The sequence below is a fragment of the Lipophrys pholis genome (assembly GCF_963383615.2).
Source record: "Lipophrys pholis genome assembly, chromosome: 19".
In the NCBI taxonomy this organism is placed as follows: domain Eukaryota; kingdom Metazoa; phylum Chordata; class Actinopteri; order Blenniiformes; family Blenniidae; genus Lipophrys; species Lipophrys pholis.
Genome location: NC_137647.1, coordinates 26067726 through 26089401, shown reverse-complemented (window position 1 = coordinate 26089401; position 21676 = coordinate 26067726). Strand labels below are relative to the sequence as shown.

At 49.1% G+C, this 21676-nt stretch overlaps 1 protein-coding gene across 1 annotated transcript in view; it reads left to right on the top strand.

The window, feature by feature from the left end:
- The window catches only part of LOC308124678 (actin-related protein 2/3 complex subunit 1A), a 23702-nt gene extending 2714 nt beyond the window's left edge, over nt 1–20988 (top strand). Inside the window, exons 3-10 of the mRNA XM_080487869.1 lie at nt 11756–11860; nt 12857–13079; nt 13580–13687; nt 16300–16506; nt 17994–18069; nt 18147–18337; nt 19921–20011; nt 20170–20988. Of these exons, the coding sequence (XP_080343995.1) occupies nt 11756–11860; nt 12857–13079; nt 13580–13687; nt 16300–16506; nt 17994–18069; nt 18147–18337; nt 19921–20011; nt 20170–20175 (1007 nt within the window). The 3' untranslated portion in view covers nt 20176–20988. The remainder of the gene's footprint in view (nt 1–11755; nt 11861–12856; nt 13080–13579; nt 13688–16299; nt 16507–17993; nt 18070–18146; nt 18338–19920; nt 20012–20169) is intronic.
- Nucleotides 20989–21676: the final 688 nt, after the last annotated feature.

Here is a 21676-nt window from a genome sequence, read left to right as displayed (position 1 = left end):
AACGCGAATCACCGTGTCCGGTGTGCCGCCGTTCATTTCTAACGAGTCACTAGAGATCGAGCTCCGTAGGTTTGGAAAGTTTGCCAGCGGATTTACAACCGTGAATTTAGGCTGTAAGAATCAGAAGCTGAAGCATGTGACGTCACTGAGACGACACGTGTTCATGTTTCTAGATTCACCCTCTCAAGCTCTGGAAGTGTCTTTCAGGGTGAAGCACGGTGAAGCACGGTGAAGCACGGTGAAGCACGGTGAAGCACGGTGAAGCACGGTGAAGCACGGTGACGCACGGTGAAGCAGGGTGAAGCACGGTGAAGCACGGTGACGCACGGTGAAGCAGGGTGAAGCACGGTGAAGCACGGTGAAGCACGGTGAAGCACGGTGAACGCTGCTCAGGACAGCTAAAGGGTTTCCAGTGTGGAGATGTGGGACACAAACGGGTTGCGTGTCCGCATAAGAAGCAGGGGGCGGCGGCCGCGGATACCGCGTACGGCGCCGCGAGAGGCGCGAATGCTGCGCGCATGGCGCGCACTGCCGCGTCAGGGGGCGTGCCCGGCGCTGCGTCAGGGGGCGTGCCCGGCGCTGCGTCAGGGGGCGTGCCCGGCGCTGCGTCAGGGGGCGTGCCCGGCGCTGCGTCAGGGGGCGTGCCCGGCGCTGCGTCAGGGGGCGTGCCCGGCGCTGGGTCCGGGGACGCTGGGCCTGCGGATGCATCGGAGGTTGCTTACGCCGTCGCCGCGCCTGAGGAGCGCGGTGTCAAACGAGCAACCGCTCAAAGCAATGATATGGAGGAAGAAGGTGTTCATCCAGAGCGGCAAGCGTCTGTTGAAGCAGAGAACCTGAGCAGCTCTCAGTCTGCTCTCACTGACATCCAGCCTCCGGCTGCAGAGGCTGAAGCCTCAACAAGCTCTGCAGGCTGGGAGAATGTCTCTATTGGTGAAATGATCAACACCCAGGCTTCATGTGAGGGTGAACTGGAGTACGACTCTGGATCAGACTCTGGGTCTGTGTGTGAAAGTAACAGGAATACAGATGATCTCTATTTCCTAGAAGATATTAACAACTTCCTAGATATAACTTACAAAAAGTCCGTCAAACTCAGCGAATACTTTAGTGACACAGACAAATTCATCAAATCTGTAGACATCCTGAGAAGATGGTAGGACCCGGTAGGACCCGATAGGACCCGATAGGACCCGGTAGGACCCGGTAGGACCCGGTAGGACCCGGTAGGACCCGATAGGACCCGACCTGCTGGATGAAAAAAAGCGGTTTAGGCTCCAAAAACACATCACGACACTAAGAAAGATTAAAAATGACAGACCTGCCAGAAAAGTCAAGAGAATAAAATGATCATGTTTCACTTGGTGTTTTCCTCTTTACTGTTCTCTTGTCCTGCTGTCTGATCCTCGGTTCTCATCTCTCCATGCAGAACCTAAAAGTAGGATCTTTAAACATCAGTGGTGGAAGGGACAGACAGAAAAGACATTTAATATCTGAAATCACGACTCAGAAAAGGGTAGATGTGCTCTTCTTCCAGGAGACACACACGGTTCCATCAGACGAGGCAGATTGGGGTCTATGGTGGGGAGGATCATACTCTCTCAGCAATGGCACCACCTTCACTGCAGGGGGCGCTGTTCTGTTTGGACCTTCTGCGTGTTATCTTCCACTGAAGTGGTGAAGGGAGGGCTTCTAGTGGTCAGGGTGGAACTACAGAGCTCTGTGTTTGGTTCTGTTAATGTCTCCGCCCCTAATCAAGGTCCAGAAAGAGAAACTTCTTTAATCTACTGAAAAACGAACTGGTTCACTGTCGTCATGAGCAAAGAATCATTGGTGGAGATTTTAACTGCAACTGGATTTTACCATGGACAGGACAGGTGAGGAGCCTCACCACAGTCTTCTCTAACCCTTAAAGATATCACTACACACCTGGATCTGATAGACACATGGAGGGTCAAGCATCCACAGTCCAGACAGTACACCTGGGTGAGGGCAGGTAACAACAGGGTGAGGGCAGGTAACAACAGGGTGAGGGCAGGTAACACCTGGGTGAGGGCAGGTAACACCTGGGTGAGGGCAGGTAACACCTGGGTGAGGGCAGGTAACAACAGGGTGAGGGCAGGTAACACCTGGGTGAGGGCAGGTAACACCTGGGTGAGGGCAGGTAACAACAGGGTGAGGGCAGGTAACAACAGGGTGAGGTTAGGTAACACCAGGGTGAGGGCAGGTAACAACAGGGTGAGGGCAGGTAACAACAGGGTGAGGGCAGCCAGACTAGATAGGGTGTATACCTCCCAGAGTCTCAGCTCCAGACTGATTCACAGTAACATCAGTCCAGCAGCTTCACTGATCACCACTTCATCACAATAGACTTGGTCTGCTCACCAGGCAAGAGGGTCAAATCTCACTGGTTCACCACGAGTCCTGAAGCTTCCAGGAGGCAGGATCACCACGAGTCCTGAAGCTTCCAGGAGGCGGGGTCACCACGAGTCCTGAAGCTTCCAGGAGGCGGGGTCACCACGAGTCCTGAAGCTTCCAGGAGGCGGGGTCACCACGAGTCCTGAAGCTTCCAGGAGGCGGGGTCACCACGGGTCCTGAAGCTTCCAGGAGGCGGGGTCACCACGGGTCCTGAAGCTTCCAGGAGGCGGGGTCACCACGAGTCCTGAAGCTTCTAGGAGGCGGGGTCACCACGAGTCCTGAAGCTTCCAGGAGGCGGGGTCACCACGAGTCCTGAAGCTTCCAGGAGGCGGGGTCACCACGAGTCCTGAAGCTTCCAGGAGGCGGGGTCACCACGAGTCCTGAAGCTTCCAGGAGGCGGGGTCACCACGAGTCCTGAAGCTTCCTGGAGGCGGGGTCACCACGAGTCCTGAAGCTTCCAGGAGGCAGGGTCACCACGAGTCCTGAAGCTTCCAGGAGGCGGGGTCACCACGAGTCCTGAAGCTTCCAGGAGGCGGGGTCACCACGAGTCCTGAAGCTTCCAGGAGGCGGGGTCACCACGAGTCCTGAAGCTTCCTGGAGGCAGGGTCACCACGAGTCCTGAAGCTTCCAGGAGGCGGGGTCACCACGAGTCCTGAAGCTTCCAGGAGGCAGGGTCACCACGAGTCCGGTAGAGATGAGGAGCCATGCAGTGGACTTCTACACTGACCTCTTCAGGGCTGAGCAGTGCAGCATGGAGTGTCGGGGGCACCTTCTAGAGGGGCTTCCTCAACTCAGCCTGGAGGAGAAGGCTGCCATGGACAGTGAGCTGACTCTGGAGGAGCTGACAGTTGTCCTCAGCCAGTTGTCATCAGGCCGGGCTCCTGGGATCAATGGACTCTCTGCTGACCTTCTGAAGCACTTCTGGAACATTCTTGGTCCTGATGTCCATGCTGTCCTGATGTCCATGCTGTCCTGATGTCCATGCTGTCCTGATGTCCATGCTGTCCTGATGGAGTGTTGCAGAGCAGGCTCTCTTCCTGTTTCCTGTCGACAGGCTGTACTTTCCCTCCTGCCCAAGAAGGGAGACCTGGCCTTACTAAAGAACTGGAGGCCGGTGGTCCTGCTCTGTACGGACTACAAAGTGCTCTCCAGAGCTCTTTCTAACAGACTTAAGAACATTCTGGAGATGATTGTGCATATGGACCAAACATACTGTGTACCTGACAGAACTATTCTGGACAATCTTTTCCTCCTGCGAGATGTTTTTGATGTTTGTTTGTCTGATAACAATGTTAATGTTGGGATTGTGTGTTTGGATCAGGAGAAGGCCTTCGACAGGGTGGATCACTCATATTTGTTTTCTACACTCAGGGCTTTTGGTTTTGGTGATGGTTTTCTGTCATGGATTACCTTATTGTATAGTGGTGCACAAGTATTGGTGAAAACAGGGGTGGGTCTGAGTCGGCCGGTCCCTGTGCAACGGGGGATAAGGCAAGGCTGTCCTATTTCAGGACAACTTTACAGTTTGGCTATTGAGCCCTTACTGTGCAGGTTAAGGGAACGACTCGGTGGCCTCTCTTTACCTGGGTCCTCGAACCTTGACCTTCATCTATCTGTTTCTAACTGGTCCAGGTTGGACCGATACAGCGCGACTACTGCTGAGGAGAGCCGGACGCCTGGGTTACGACAAACAGCTCTTCCTCCTGCAGGACGATGAGACAGACCACAGGGGTTTGACTCCGTTCTACAGCTCCGTGCTGCAGGCGTGGTGGACTTTAAAGAGAGAGCGTACTCCAGTGGAACGTCCTGGTATGTGGGTGTTTGAGGAACCCTTGTTCTTCAATCACTTTCTGAAGACTCAGACGTTGCAATCTGCCAGCCTGCAAACAAACCTCAGAGAAGCTGGCTGCACCAAGCTGGGTCACCTGATGAAGATGACTGCAACGTCCATGGACACTCTGAGAACGAGGAGCAACATCACCTCTACCAGGCTCCTCAGCAGAGTGGTGGAAGACCTGAGAAGGAGGAGCAACATCACCTCTACCAGGCTCCTCAGCAGAGCGGTGGAAGACCTGAGAACGAGGAGCAACATCACCTCTACCAGGCTCCTCAGCAGAGTGGTGGAAGACCTGAGAAGGAGGAGCAACATCACCTCTACCAGGCTCCTCAGCAGAGCGGTGGAAGACCTGAGAACGAGGAGCAACATCACCTCTACCAGGCTCCTCAGCAGAGTGGTGGAAGACCTGAGAACGAGGAGCAACATCACCTCTACCAGGCTCCTCAGCAGAGTGGTGGAAGAAGTCTACACTGCTCTACCACATCCCCTCAGATTGTTTGCAAAGAGCAGCAGTCTGTACGATCAATGGGATGAAGGAGGTGATTACAGCTTCCTTTCTCTGCTCATCACCCCAGCAGTGGGGGAGGGGCAGGAGGGAGGAGCTACATCACCCCAGCAGTGGGGGAGGGGCAGGAGGGAGGAGCTACATCACCCCAGCAGTGGGGGAGGGGCAGGAGGGAGGAGCTACATCACCCCAGCATTGGGGGAGGGGCAGGAGGTCTTTTACAGCCCCTCATCTGGACACTTTCAGGGATGCAGGGAGAAACCCTTGTCCCACCTCTGTGTGAAGGTTCTCAACCTAAAGTCTCTGGCAGGGGTGAAGGAGTCGAGGTGGTCTGAGCTTCTTGGCACGGACGCTTCCCAGAAAGGCAGCTGGAGGTCCCTGTACCAGCTGGAGGTCCCTGTACCAGCTAGAGGTCTCTGTATCAGCTGGAGGTCCCTGTACCAGCTGGAGGTCCCTGTACCAGCTAGAGGTCCCTGTACCAGCTGGAGGTCTCTGTACCAGCTGGAGGTCTCTGTACCAGCTAGAGGTCCCTGTACCAGCTGGAGGTCCCTGTATCAGCTGGAGGTCCCTGTACCAGCTGGAGGTCCCTCTACCAGCTAGAGGTCTCTGTATCAGCTGGAGGTCCCTGTACCAGCTGGAGGTCCCTGTACCAGCTAGAGGTCTCTGTATCAGCTGGAGGTCCCTGTACCAGCTGGAGGTCCCTCTACCAGCTAGAGGTCTCTGTATCAGCTGGAGGTCCCTGTACCAGCTGGAGGTCCCTGTACCAGCTGGAGGTCTCTGTACCAGCTGGAGGTCCCTGTACCAGCTGGAGGTCTCTGTATCAGCTGGAGGTCCCTGTACCAGCTGGAGGTCCCTGTACCAGCTGGAGGTCTCTGTACCAGCTGGAGGTCCCTGTACCAGCTAGAGGTCCCTGTACCAGCTGGAGGTCCCTGTACCAGCTGGAGGTCCCTGTACAAGCTGCCGGTTGAAAAAAGGACAGCAGACCTCCAGTGGAGAGTCGTACATGGTGCGATAGCAGCCACCAGGTACGGTGCACCCCTGGATCCAGGTACGGTGCACCCCTGGATCCAGGTACGGTGCACCCCTGGATCCAGGTACGGTGCACACCTGGATCCAGGTACGGTGTACACCTGGATCCAGGGGTGGGGGAGGAGCGTCTTTTTTGCACTGAGACAGAAACTTTATTTCATTTGTTTTCACAATGTCCACGACTGTCAGCACTGGTTGATCTTGTATAAAAGTGGTTTCAGGGGTTTGGAGAGGCGTTTTCTCTCATTTTATTTATATTTGGTCCCAAAAACTGAATAAAGAAGAAAAGTGTTCAAACGATGATTAACTTCCTGTCTGCCACTGCTCAGGCGGCCATTTGGTTGACCCGCAAGAACAAGACTCAAGGTGTGGGCAGTGTGGAGGTGGTCCCGGTTCTGCAGGGTCTGCTGAAAGCCAGACTGAGGGTGGTCCCGGTTCTGCAGGGTCTGCTGAAAGCCAGACTGAGGGTGGTCCTGGTTCTGCAGGGTCTGCTGAAAGCCAGACTGAGGGTGGAACACACTTATTACAGGATGAGGGACAATGTGAAGCCTTTCAGGAGATTTGGGCTGTGGGGGGGTTTTGTGTTCGGTGGGGGGACGAGGATTTAAATATTAGTTTTTGATTAAGGAAACTCTTTTGATGAGTCTGTTGGTGACGGTTGTTCAGTAAATGTTTTAATAAAGGGACTTTTAAAAGCAAAACCTCTCTCCTCTCCTCTTCACTCCTCTTCTCTCCTCTTCACTCCTCTTCACTCCTCTTCACTCCTCTTCTCTCTCCTCTTCACTCCTCTTCGCTCTCCTCTTCACTCCTCTTCTCTCTCCTCTTCACTCCTCTTCGCTCTCCTCTTCACTCCTCTTCTCTCTCCTCTTCACTCTCCTCTTCACTCCTCTTCTCTCTCCTCTTCACTCCTCTTCGCTCTCCTCTTCACTCCTCTTCGCTCTCCTCTTCGCTCTCCTCTTCACTCCTCTTCTCTCTCCTCTTCACTCCTCTTCGCTCTCCTCTTCACTCCTCTTCTCTCTCCTCTTCACTCCTCTTCGCTCTCCTCTTCACTCTCCTCTTCACTCTCCTCTTCACTCCTCTTCGCTCTCCTCTTCACTCCTCTTCGCTCTCCTCTTCACTCTCCTCTTCACTCCTCTTCGCTCTCCTCTTCACTCTCCTCTTCACTCCTCTTTGCTCTCCTCTTCACTCTCCTCTTCACTCCTCTTCTCTCTCCTCTTCACTCCTCTTCACTCCTCTTCACTCCTCTTCGCTCTCCTCTTCGCTCTCCTCTTCACTCCTCTTCACTCCTCTTCTCTCTCCTCTTCACTCCTCTTCGCTCTCCTCTTCACTCTCCTCTTCACTCCTCTTCTCTCTCCTCTTCACTCCTCTTCACTCCTCTTCACTCTCCTCTTCACTCCTCTTCACTCCTCTTCTCTCTCCTCTTCACTCTCCTCTTCACTCCTCTTCACTCCTCTTTTCACTCCTCTTCGCTCTCCTCTTCACTCTCCTCTTCACTCCTCTTCACTCTCCTCTTCACTCTTCTTCTCTCTCCTCTTCACTCCTCTTCACTCCTCTTCGCTCTCCTCTTCACTCTCCTCTTCACTCTCCTCTTCACTCCTCTTCTCTCTCCTCTTCACTCTCCTCTTCACTCCTCTTTTCTCTCCTCTTCACTCCTCTTCACTCCTCTTCGCTCTCCTCTTCACTCCTCTTCTCTCTCCTCTTCACTCCTCTTCACTCCTCTTCACTCCTCTTCGCTCTCCTCTTCACTCTCCTCTTCACTCCTCTTCTCTCTCCTCTTCACTCCTCTTCACTCCTCTTCGCTCTCCTCTTCACTCCTCTTCACTCCTCTTCTCTCTCCTCTTCACTCTCCTCTTCACTCCTCTTCACTCCTCTTCACTCCTCTTCTCTCTCCTCTTCACTCCTCTTCACTCCTCTTCGCTCTCCTCTTCACTCTCCTCTTCACTCTCCTCTTCACTCCTCTTCTCTCTCCTCTTCACTCCTCTTCTCTCTCCTCTTCGCTCTCCTCTTCACTCCTCTTCACTCCTCTTCTCTCTCCTCTTCACTCCTCTTCGCTCTCCTCTTCACTCCTCTTCACTCTCCTCTTCACTCCTCTTCACTCCTCTTCTCTCTCCTCTTCACTCCTCTTCACTCCTCTTCGCTCTCCTCTTCACTCTCCTCTTCACTTCTCTTCACTCCTCTTCTCTCTCCTCTTCACTCTCCTCTTCACTCCTCTTCTCTCTCCTCTTCACTCCTCTTCACTCCTCTTCGCTCTCCTCTTCACTCTCCTCTTCACTCCTCTTCTCTCTCCTCTTCACTCCTCTTCACTCCTCTTCGCTCTCCTCTTCACTCTCCTCTTCACTCCTCTTCTCTCTCCTCTTCACTCCTCTTCACTCCTCTTCACTCTCCTCACTCCTCTTCTCTCTCCTCTTCACTCTCCTCTTCACTCTCCTCTTCACTCCTCTTCACTCCTCTTCACTCCTCTTCACTCCTCTTCACTCCTCTTCTCTCTCCTCTTCTCTCCTCTTCACTCTCCTCTTCACTCTCCTCTTCACTCCTCTTCTCTCTCCTCTTCACTCTCCTCTTCACTCCTCTTCACTCCTCTTCACTCTCCTCTTCACTCCTCTTCTCTCCTCTTCTCTCTCCTCTTCGCTCTCCTCTTCACTCCTCTTCACTCCTCTTCTCTCTCCTCTTCACTCCTCTTCACTCCTCTTCACTCTCCTCTTCACTCCTCTTCACTCTCCGAAAACTGATAAGAGGAACAAAAACTTTACTCGGGACACAGGACTTTGTTCTCTCAACCAGCAACCAGAGGAATCCTACAAACAGTACATGTACTCCGTGGTAGCTAGTGTACATGGAGGAAATGTCACTGAACAGTCACAGATTGTACTGCATGTAAATACTTCTGATACTGAGCACCGCACCTTCGACTAGGTGGCTCCAACTATTCCCTGGATTTGTCCCAATGGGACCGAAATACTGCCAAGGCTCCAAGGTTCAACAATTCCAACGTTTCTTACTGGAACAGCACCGAAGCTCCAGCCCTAAAGCACCGGAGATCCAGCCCTAAAGCACCGGAGCTCCAGCCCTAAAGCATCAACTCCAGCCCTAAAGCATCGACTCCAGCCCTAAAGCACCGGAGCTCCAGCCCTAAAGCACCTGAGCTCCAGCCCTAAAGCATTGACTCCAGCCCTAAAGCATCGACTCCAGCCCTAAAGCACCGGAGCTCCAGCCCTAAAGCATCGACTCCAGCCCTAAAACATCGACTCCAGCCCTAAAGCACCGGAGCCAGCCCTAAAGGATCGACTCCAGCCCTAAAGCATCGACTCCAGCCCTAAAGCACTGGAGCCAGCCCTAAAGCATCGACTCCAGCCCTAAAGCACCGGAGCCAGCCCTAAAGCACTGGAGCTCCAGCCCTAAAGCATTGACTCCAGCCCTAAAGCACCGACTCCAGCCCTAAAGCATCGACTCCAGCCCTAAAGCACCGGAGCCAGACCTAAGGCATCGACTCCAGCCGTTATCAAAGCTCTTTTAAAAAAGAGTAATCTGGATACTTGAGGAATCAGTAACTCCAGGCCCAGATCAAAGCTTTCTGAAGTCAGATTATTGAAAAGGTGCTTTTTACACAACTTCCTGCTTTTCTGGCTCAAAACAAGGAGCTGAATGTTTTCCAGTCTGGATTGGGGTCAGAGCACTGAGACACTGGGATTAAAGTGCTGGAGGACGTCTCCATGAGCAGGGACACGTCCTCTGTCTCACTTTGACCCTGACTGGGTCTTAGTGCTGCTTTGGACACAGTTGGACACAACGTCCTGCTGGACCCACTGGAACAATGGTTGGACCTTCTGGCTCTGCACTCAGTGGCTTTAAATCCTCCTGGCAAGATGGCCGCCATTCTGTGTCAGCAGCTGATTGTGAACGTGAGCAAATCACTTGTGGGGTTCCTCAGGGCTCCATCCTGGGGCCCTTTAGTGAACATCTCCAGCTCCCACTGGCTCAGATCATGGAACATTACAACATCTCTTCTCAGAATGACCAGACCACACTCAGCTCTATATCTCAGTGTCAGTGAATGACCACGCCCCCTGATACCGGCGGAGGAAATGAAGGAGTGATGAGTCAGCACGTTTTACAACTCAACCCAGAGAAAACTCAGCTCATTGTTTTTGTCCCCAAAGAAGAAAGGTTAAAGGTCAGTGCTCATCTTGACTCCAGGTCACTCAGGACATCAGATCAGGCAGAAATCTGGGTGGAGTTCTGGACTCCACCCTGAAATTCTACAGCCACATTAAGACAAGAACCACATGAGCTTCCTACCGTCTGAACAATGTGGAAGAATCAAAGGATTTCTGAGAAACTTCTTCTGCTTTCATCTTCACTGGGTTGATTATTGTAACGGAGTGTTGACAGGCCTCAGGACACAATCTGTCAGACAACTACAGCTCATCAGAACGCTGAGGGTGGAGCTCATTACACCACCACACTGAGGGTGGAGCTCATTACACCAACACACTGAGGGTGGAGCTCATTACACCACCACACTGAAGGTGGAGCTCATCCAGAACGCTGAGGGCAGAGTCCTCACCAACACACTGAGGGTGGAGCTCATTACACCACCACACTGAGGGTGGAGCTCATTACACCAACACACTGAGGGTGGAGCTCATCCAGAACGCTGAGGGTGGAGCTCATTACACCACCACACTGAGGGTGGAGCTCATTACACCAACACACTGAGGGTGGAGCTCATTACACCACCACACTGAAGGTGGAGCTCATCCAGAACGCTGAGGGCAGAGTCCTCACCAACACACTGAGGGTGGAGCTCATTATACCACCACACTGAGGGTGGAGCTCATCCAGAACGCTGAGGGTAGAGCTCATTACACCACCACACTGAGGGTGGAGCACATTACACCACCACACTGAGGGTGGAGCACATTCCCCCAACACAAAGAGGGTGGAGCACATTACACCAACACACTGAGGGTGGAGCACATTACACCAACATAAAGAGGGTGGCGCTCATTACACCACCACACTGAGGGTGGAGCTCATTACACCACCACACTGAGGGTGGAGCACATTCCCCCAACACAAAGAGGGTGGAGCACATTACACCAACACACCGAGGGTGGAGCACATTACACCAACACAAAGAGGGTGGAGCTCATTACACCACCACACTGAGGGTGGAGCACATTCCCCCAATACACTGAGGGTGGAGCTCATTACACCACCACACTGAGGGTGGAGCACATTACACCAACACAAAGAGGGTGGAGCTCATTACACCACCACACTGAGGGTGGAGCACATTCCCCCAACACACTGAGGGTGGAGCTCATTACACCACCACACTGAGGGTGGAGCACATTCCCCCAACACACTGAGGGTGGAGCTCATTACACCACCACACTGAGGGGGGAACACATTACACCACCACACTGAGGGTGGAGCTCATTCCCCCAACACACTGAGGGTGGAGCACATTACACCAACACAAAGAGGGTGGAGCTCATTACACCACCACACTGAGGGTGGAGCACATTACACCAACACAAAGAGGGTGGAGCACATTACACCACCATACTGAGGGTGGAGCTCAACTCACTGTCCCTACAGTCAGAAGAAACAAGGTGGAGCAGCTTTTAGTTCCTACCTCCTCACCTGTGGAACAAAGTTCCTGAACACCTGAAGCCTGCTGACACACTCACTTCTTTTAAATCAGGACGTCAAACATTCCTAGATGTACAGGATGTAGAATCAACAATAGACTCTACTTACTTAGTAAACTAATCTGAATAATCTCTTACCTATTTATTATACTTTTCTTGATTATTTGTTTTAATGCATTTCTTTAATTTCTTCTGAAGCTTTAATATATTTCTTTATTCTGTATTTCTTTAATTTCTTTGTAAAGCTCTGTGAATTGCCTTGCCTTGCCTTGCCTTGCCTTGCCTTCACAGTCTGGCTGTATTTCCTTGCAGAGATCGTTGTGAGCCAAAACAACAATGTGGCCATCGTGTACGAGAAGAAGGGCAAAGAGTGGGAGAAGATCCACGAGCTGAGCGAGCACAGCGGGAGAATCACAGGTACCCAGAGAGCTGAAGCACTTTAATAACAGGAAGAGGCTGTGAGTCGTCAACATGCTGAGGGGGTGTTGGTGACCTTCTGAATAAAGATTTCATAAAACAGCCTCTCAGAGGTCTCCTTTGTTGTTTCTCTTTTGTTGAACATGAACTAGGAATTATTTTAAACATTTATTTAACCCTTCCAACAAAACAACTACTAAATAATGGTTTGTGCTAAACTGCAGATTTGATCATTTTCATGACCACAAATACACTTTATATGAGGACTTGAGATAAGTACTTATGGTATTAATGATGTGGCTCATGGTTTTTTTATGCTTTTATGGTGTTTTGAAGTTTTTTTTTATGCTTTTACATTAACTACTCAGTGTACTGCTTTTGTATTGCCCCGAGAGGATGAATAAAGTTATTTGACTTGACCTTCAGTGACTTTTGTCATTCCACTGGAAGCTCAATGAAATCAGGTCAAACACACCTGCAGGATCGAAGGAGAAGTTGAATTCAATTCAACCGGTGAAGGCCCACGCTCGGATTTCTATGGCTCTGATTCTCTTTGTCCTGGAATTCTGTATTTAGTTTGGACACACAACATTTTTTGAATCAATAACAACGTGCAGATCCCACCTTTATCTCAGCCTTTACTCTTTCCTCTTCAATTCCAAATGAAGACGTTTGTCCACATATTGCAGTCTGGAAACAGTTTTGTATGAATGTTTTACTCAGAAATATACAAACTATTATGTTTTAATGTTTGAAATAATGTGATCAGGGACTGTTGGACCTCATCTGAGCCTCATTAAAAGACACAAGAATTTCACCATCCAACAGGGGGAAGTGGTGATTAAGTATGTTGTCCATGGATAGATGGTGTCGGTGTTAAACACCAACCATGAAGAATGAGCTGCTCCACCTCCTGACTCACCTGCAGCCCAGGACAAATTGTCTGAAGGGGATTTATGGTCAGGTCCAAGTTCCTAACATGCATGATGTCTGCAGGCATTGACTGGGCTCCAGAGTCCAACCGCATTGTGACGTGTGCGTCAGACCGCAACGCCTACGTGTGGACCCTGAAGGACAACGTGTGGAAGCCCACCCTGGTCCTGGTGCGCATCAACCGTGCAGCGACCTGTGTGAAGTGGTCTCCACTGGAGAACAAGTTCGCACTGGGAAGTGGAGCTCGAATCATCTCGGTGTGCTACTTCGAGAAAGAGAACGACTGGTGAGACGCTCACGAAGCCATAACAAGTCATAAATCACCAATCAAAAGTCAGAAGTGACATGCTGGGCCTGCACGGTGTCAGATAAACCTGCAAGATGTGATAATGTGGTGATATAATGCACTTGTGATATGAACTGCAATGAGTGAAGGATTAGGATTCATAATAAGAGTACTCTTTCTCTTCTTGGACTCACTTTTGCAGAGTCTATGGAAACATAATTTATTGCAAGTATTTAACAATATGTATTTTAAAATTGTTAATATTTGAACTATGCCATACTGTCCTACCACATCGGCCCTGTTAGATTTGCTGCGGTCACTAAATATCCCAGTATATCAACTGTTTGTTTTTCAATCATCGTGAGTAATACTGCATCAAATCTGCGCTTGTATTTTGGACGAATGATTTTGTGATCCAAACAGACCAACATCTCCCAGTAAAGAGTGAGACTGTTCAGTAAAGCCCGGCAGAATGAAGCTTCATTGTTTATTTCTTTTAGGTGGCTCAGTAAGCACATCAAGAAGTCTGTTCGCTCCACAGTTCTGAGTCTGGACTGGCATCCCAACAACATCCTGCTGGCAGCCGGGTCTGCAGATCTGCACTGCAGGTGAGAATAGACCAGAACATCTATCAGAACATCTATTAGAACATCTATCAGAACATCTATCAGAACATCTATTAGAACATCTATCAGTACATCTATTAGAACATCTATCAGAACATCTATCAGAACATCTATTAGAACATCTATCAGTACATCTATCAGTACACCTATTAGAACATCTATCAGTACATCTATCAGTACATCTATTAGAACATCTATCAGTACATCTATCAGTACATCTATCAGTACATCTATCAGTACACCTATTAGAACATCTATCAGAACATCTATCAGTACACCTATTAGAACATCTATCAGAACATCTATCAGTACATCTATCAGTACATCTATCAGTACATCTATCAGTACACCTATTAGAACATCTATCAGTACATCTATCAGTACATCTATTAGAACATCTATCAGTACATCTATCAGTACATCTATCAGTACATCTATCAGTACACCTATTAGAACATCTATCAGAACATCTATCAGTACATCTATCAGTACACCCATCAATACATCTATCAGAACATCTATTAGAACATCTATCAGTACATCTATCGGTACATCTATCAGTACACCCATCAATACATCTATCAATACATCTATCAGTACATCTATCAGTACACCTATTAGAACATCTATCAGAACATCTATCAGAACATCTATTAGAACATCTATCAGAACATCTATTAGAACATCTATCAGTACATCTATCAGTACATCTATCAGTACACCCATCAATACATCTATCAGTACATCTATCAGTACATCTATCAGTACATCTATCAGAACATCTATCCGTACATCTATCAGTGCACCCATCAGTACACCCATCAGTACACCCATCAGTACACCCATCAGTACACCCATCAGATCATCTATCAGTACGTCTCGCAGTACATCTATCAGTACACCCATCAATACATCTATCAGTACACCCATCAGTACATCTATCAGTAAATCTATCAGTACATCTATCAGTACACCCATCAATACATCTATCAGTACACCCATCAGTACATCTATCAGTAAATCTATCAGTACATCTATCAGTACGTCTATGAATACATCTATCAGTACATCTATCAGTACGTCTATGAATACATCTATCAGTACACCCATTGGTACATCTATCAGTACATCTATCAGTACACCCATCAGTACATCTATCAGTACATCTACCAGTACACCCATCAATACATCTATCAGTACATCTATCAGTATACCCATCAGTACACCCATCAATACATCTATCAATACGTCTCTCAGTACATCTATCAGTACACCCATCAATACATCTATCAGTACGTCTCTCAGTATATCTATCAGTACACCCATCAATACATCTATCAGTACATCTATCAGTACATCTATCAGTACGTCTCTCAGTACATCTATCAGTACACCCATCAATACATCTATCAGTACATCTATCAGTACATCTATCAGTACATCTATCAGTACACCCATCAGTACATCTATCAGTGCATCTATCAGTACGTCTATCAGTACATCTATCAATGCATCTATCAGTACGTCTATCTGTACATCTATCAGTACGTCTATCAGTACATCTATCAGTACACCCATCAATCCATCTATCAGTATACCCATCAGTACACCCATCAATACATCTATAAGTACGTCTCTCAGTACATCTATCAGTACACCCATCAATACATCTATAAGTACGTCTCTCAGTACATCTATCAGTACACCCATCAATACATCTATCAATACGTCTCTCAGTACATCTATCAGTACACCAATCAATACACCTATCAGTACAATTATCAGTATGTCTCTCAGTACATCCATCAGTACACCCATCAATACATCTATCAGTACATCTGTCAGTACATCTGTCAGTACATCTTTACAGTACGTCTCTCAGTACACCTATCAGTACATCTGTCAGTACACCTATCAGTACATCTATCAGTACATCTATCTACAACTACTTTAACAAACTTTGGATCATGGGAACTTTGGGTTGAGACAAAAACATGTTACCAATTCCAGGAAGAAAAGAAAAAGCCGATCCGTCTCCTACACACACATTTTGTTAACTGATAGTAAAGAACCCCACTGAGAACCTTTTACCAGAACAAACTCCTGCAGGGCAGAAAGACCAAGGCAAACTGACTGGGTCCAGAGTGACAGAGTGAGAGTACAACGCCCTGCCCCACCCCACCCCGCCATGCCCCACCCCACCCGGCCACGCCACGCCCCGCCCCGCCGCGCCACGCCCCACCCCGCCTCGCCACGCCACGCCACGCCCCGCCCCGCCGCGCCACGCCCCACCCCGCCTCGCCACGCCACGCCACGCCCCACCCCGCCGCGCCACGCCCCACCCCGCCTCGCCACGCCACGCCACGCCACGCCACGCCACGCCACGCCACGCCACGCCACGCCACGCCACGCCACGCCACGCCACGCCACGCCCCACCCCACCCCGCCTCGCCGCGCCACGCCCCACCCCGCCACGCCGCTATTGTGCACCAATGGTGTAAATGTTGTTTTCAATGAGCTCAGAGAAGCTGTGGAGGTGAAAAACCTGATGCAAACCAGTACTTGACACAGGTACACACCTTTGTGTCTCTAAGGGTTTTCTCAGCCTACATTAAGGACATTGAAGAGAAGCCTGGATCCACCGCCTGGGGCGCCAAGATGCCTTTTGGTGAGCTGATGCTGGACCATAAGGAGTGTGGAGGGTGGGTGCACGATGTCTCCTTCTCCCCCAGCGGAGACCAGCTGGCCTGGGTAGCTCACAACAGCACCATCTCTGTGGTTGATGCTACACAAGGGAAAGAGTGAGTACTGCAACCTAGACACTCAAAACAGGAATCTGCAGCCACATATGACTCTACAGCCCCTCTGTAGTGGCTCTACAGCCCCTCTGTAGTGACTCTACAGCCGCTCTGTAGTGATCTACAGCCCCTCTGTAGTGACTCTAAAGCTCTGTAGTGGCTCTACAGCCCCTCTGTAGTGACTCTACAGCTCTGTAGTGACTCTACAGCCGCTCTGTAGTGAGTCGATGAAGCTTTCACTAAACTACATGGAAACAAACACATACAGTATCTTAGTTCATAACTCTAGTTTACGAATCAACTATGGAATCACAGGAGTGCCAAAATTAAAAGGAAATAAATGTGGAAATATAAAGAGAATCAATAAAACAAAAAATATACAAAGGTTCTTTCTTTTTCCATCTCGTCTTTGCTTATTCCATTTTGTCAATGCTTGTCCTGTTTTGTCTTTGTCTTTTCCATTTGCTTTTTGTCTTGTATTTACTGGACGAGTCAAACCGTCTGGAAAAGACAAAAGCAATACAAAGCAAATCAGTAAGAGCTGTGGGGGGTCTTTCTGTTCAGGGGGACTAGTCCATACCTGATCACACCTTTATTGATTCTCTTTATAGTTCCACATTTATTTCCTTTTAATCTTGGCACTCATCTGATTCCATAATAAACCACTTGAAAAAAAACAGCTAATAAAAGAAATGGCAAATTCTGTAAGAATGCTAAAAAAGTGATTTTAAAAAAGCTGAAAATTAAAACTGCGCTGTCTGTGATGATGAAGAGCTAAACTAATAAAAACTTTTAAACTACTAAAGTAGCTCACATAGCTGAAACTGTGAACATTTCTGAAATAGCTGAAACAACCGAGCTGATCATTAAGTTTACTGTAAAAACTAAACCAGTCCACAAAAGTTAAAGTTGTAATCCATTTCTAAAAGTCTCAATTGAATGCAACAGTTTGGTAAATATAGCTAAAAATCCATACAGAAGATTATAAGCTGTGTTATCTGTATTTTAAGGCTGACACAGATTAACACTGAGGGGCAGTGGTGAGCACTCTCGCCTCACGGTTAGAAGCTCGGGGTTCTAACCTGGCCTTGGACCTGGGTTTCCTCAGGTGCTCTGGTTTCCTGCCACAGTCCAAAAAACACTGTGACTCCCTGATCAAGACCCTCAGCCCCCGAGCTGCCTACCATTGGGTCAGTTGAGTCAAGAAAAGAAATCTCCCCTCTGCAGAGGACTAATAAATAAATAATTAAAACACTTGTGCTTTATTGAAAAGGTGAAGTGAGCGGCGCACACAACAGCCATAGAATTGAGTGAGTTGGGGTCCCGCCTTTGAACCATTGAATCTCAGCATAATCTTTCTTATCATTACAACGATAACGATGACACTCCTGTGTTTGTGTTGAAGGGGACCTGGCTGACCCCTGACCTCTCAGTTAGTAGGACACGTCGTTCTAATGGTTAAAACGATTGTCCTGTGTTTGTGTGTTGAGGGTAACCCAGCTCACCACGGACCACCTGCCTCTGCTCAGCGTCCTCTACGTCAGCCACACCGACATCGTGGCTGCGGTAACTGTCGCCTTCTTCATTCTCCTCGAGCGCCAGGTCAAAGATTCTGACCTGTTTCTGTCTCGTGTCCATGCCAGGGACATGACTGCTGCCCCTACCAGTACACCTACAAGGGTCGGGGCTGCTTGGAGTTTGTGAAGAAGCTGGACATCCCCAAGCAGACCGCCAAGGGCAGCATGTCGGCCATGCAACACTTCCGCAACCTGGACAAGAGGGCCACAGAGGAGGAGGACAACGAGCTGGACACTCGTCACCAGAACAGCATCACGTGAGGACTCACATCTTCTCTTTCTCATTTCTTCTCATTGAAGCTGTGCAGAGAGGTCCTTCTCTTCCTCCCACCTCCTCCTCCAGCATTTAGAAGCATTTTCTACATCCTTTCCCAGATAGAATCCTTGGCTGAGTGCTGGAGACAGAATCTCAGAGACTGAACCTGAGTACTACCAAGTGATGAACCAAGCTGGATGTTCTCTTATGGAGATAACTTCAGGATTAACTCTGGTTTTCTCTTATCTAGATAACTTCAGGATTAACTCTGGTTTTCTCTTCTCCAGATAACTTCAGGATTAACTCTGGTTTTCTGTACTACGACTCTCGCTCACTTCTCACCAGGATAAATCACCTGGTGACTGACACTGAAAGTCTAACCTGCCCCGGAGCAGGTTATGTTCTAGATAAGAGGTCAGAGCTCCGCCTCCTGACCAATCAGATCTCTTGGGAAATGCCCCGCCCATTCTTAAATGATGGTGATTGGTGGGCAGGTTCAGCTCTGAGCTGCAGCAGAGAGGAGAAGATAAATTAATCTAGAACAATCTTTCTGACATAATAAAATAAATCCTGGTCTCTGAGGCTCTGAAGGAGGTTCTTGTTCTGGACTTGTTCCAGGTCTGTTTATCTGGAATAATGAGGTTCATGATCACACCTGACAGAACTGCAGAACCATGAATTTATATAACGCAGAACTACTCGTGTCGTCACAGTGATGAATTAATATTCCAACACAAACACAAGAGAAACTCAGCGTCAAACCAACGGGATGGAAACTATAAACTGAAAGAAGATCAGTGAGGAAGTTCAGCCCGACACGTTTCTGCTGGAATAAAGTGAAACTGAGTGATCAGCAGACGTGCTGTCTGTTTATATGGCTGATAAATTAATCTGCTCTAATCTCACCAAGTCAGCATTAACAAGTCAGGAAGGTTCTGGTTCTGGCTGCAGCAGCAGTGTTGCTTTGAGCTGCTGGATGGGTTTGAATTCTTCATAATCTCAGAGATTAACTGCTCCTTCAGTAATCTGCAGGGTTTCTCTGTGTGTGATTGGTCAGATGCTGCTAACTCCGCCCCTTTCACGTGAACGTGCACACGTAGGTCTGGGTTGAACCAGAGAGTTGATAACCTGCTTGGTAGTAACGGTGATCAGGATCACTCACATCTGGATAAGTTAACCAGGAAACAGAGACCCTGGATATGTTGATCAGGTTCGTAGTCCAGGCCTCAGGTCTTCAGTCTGCAGATGGTCCGAGGACTGAACTGCTCCTAGTTGTTTATGGAGCAGAAGTTTACAGTTTGACCCATTCTGATCATTGAAATGTGACTTCTCAGTTCTGACAGTCTGTGGCTGTGCTCATGGTCATCAGAGGAACTCCACACAGAAAAGGCTGTGTGAACCCACCATCTGGTCACTATGAGGCAGGAGCACTGACCACTGCACCACTCAATTACCACACACTGAACACGGCTCTCTGTCAGCGGAGCTCCAATTCACTTGATACAGTCAATATTGCCACAAGTCTCCTTTTCTTGTTGAAGTAGTTGAGAAAGCTGTAAGTTGTTGTTGTGCTGTTTTCTACAGGCAGCTGTGTGTCGTGTCTGGGGACAAAGTTAAGGTGGCCAAGTACAGCAGTGTGGGTCTGGATGGAGCCATGGTCATTTGGGACTTAAAGGTACGAATGAAAATAAAAAAATATATAAATATCTTCTTCCTTTTTCCAAGAATGTCATGATGTGGTATAAAGGAAAATATATTGTAATGATCAGCTCCTGGTCCTGTTCTTCTGGAGCAACAGGATTCTTTCTAACATGGGTTTGCTTTGTTTTCCAGCACTGAATCTCCAGTTTGCTCCTTCTGGAGGTTTCAGGAGACCTCATGAATTCCTGTAACCGGAACGTGACGAGCACATGTACTCTGCACGCTACAGATCATTCAAATAAACAATGAACTGATGAACTGAGACATGTCGTTCTCATTTTTACATTTTGTGTTCAATCCAGTGACCTTTTCACACTCTTGGGTTTTTTTCCAAGACTTTATTTATAGATTTTTCATTTTACAGGTATACACATATACAACCATTCCCAATCACCCACCCTCCCTCCCATGTCACACAAACACAACAGCACAGAGAAAAGAAAAGTAAAATGCAAAACAGTGAATATACATTACAGATAATTAAAAATAACAAACAAATAAATAAAAGTAACTCCTTTAATCATGTAGACAATAACGTTAGCTTCAGTATAGACTCAGATTTTTAACGTAGTCAAAGACAGGAGACCAGATCACCCAAACTTCTCAGGACAGTGTCTCTGCTGTGTCTCAGCTTCTCCAGCTGCAGCACACAGAGCGTTTCCTTTCTCCACTTGTTAACTGATGGCGGTTTATCTGATTCCCACTGAAGAAGAACGGCTCTCCTGGATATTAAAGTTGCAGAAGTAAGAGCTTTCCCTTGTAATGTGGAAACTGTGGTGCACCTTGAGGGAGGTTCTCTCATTCAGAGTGGAAGGGATGTGTCGGTGACGTGGGGGGGGGGGGGGGTGGTGATGCGGTAGGATTAAAGGAGGAAGTGCGGTGATGTCACGGGGGGAAATGTTTGACAGGTCTACTGTCCTGCTGTGTGAAGCAATAAAGAAGAACGACTCGACACCTCTGTCCGCCTCCTCTTTCACGGCTTCCACATTGGTGACCCTGACATTTGGACATGTCTATCGAGGACGCACAAGCCGGCGGGGCCGCGATGTCTGCCGCTACCATCAAATTACCTGAATTTTGGCAACATGACCCGGAGCAGTGGTTTCAGCATGTCGAAGCCCAGTTCCAGCTCCGAGGCATCACGGCGGACGACACGAAATACTAACATGTCGTCACGGCATTAGATTCATCCACCACCGCCCGAGTGATGGGGCTGCTGCGGGAACCGCCGGCACAAAGCAGATTCACCGCTCTCAAGAATCAGCTCCTCTGTCGGTTCCAGCTGTCGGCCGCGGAACGAGTGGAGCGCCTGCTGTCACTCAGCGGTTTGGGGGACAGTAAACCCACGGAGCTGATGGACAATATGCTGGCGCTGCTGGGATCAGGTGACTCTTCGTTCCTCTCCACCAGCTGTTTCTGCATCAACCCCCGCCGAGGTGCGCACGGCTCTGGCCACTTCGCCTCTGGTGCAGGCTCAGGACTATCGTAGTTTGGCGGAGGAAGCCGATCGGATTCTGCTCGCAGCACGCCCGTACGGAGTACATGCCGGGTGGCCAGCGGAGCCTCAACACCAGCCACAGGAGGACACACCAGTGGCCATCGCAACGGCGAGAGACCGGCGCAAAGAGGACAGCCAGCG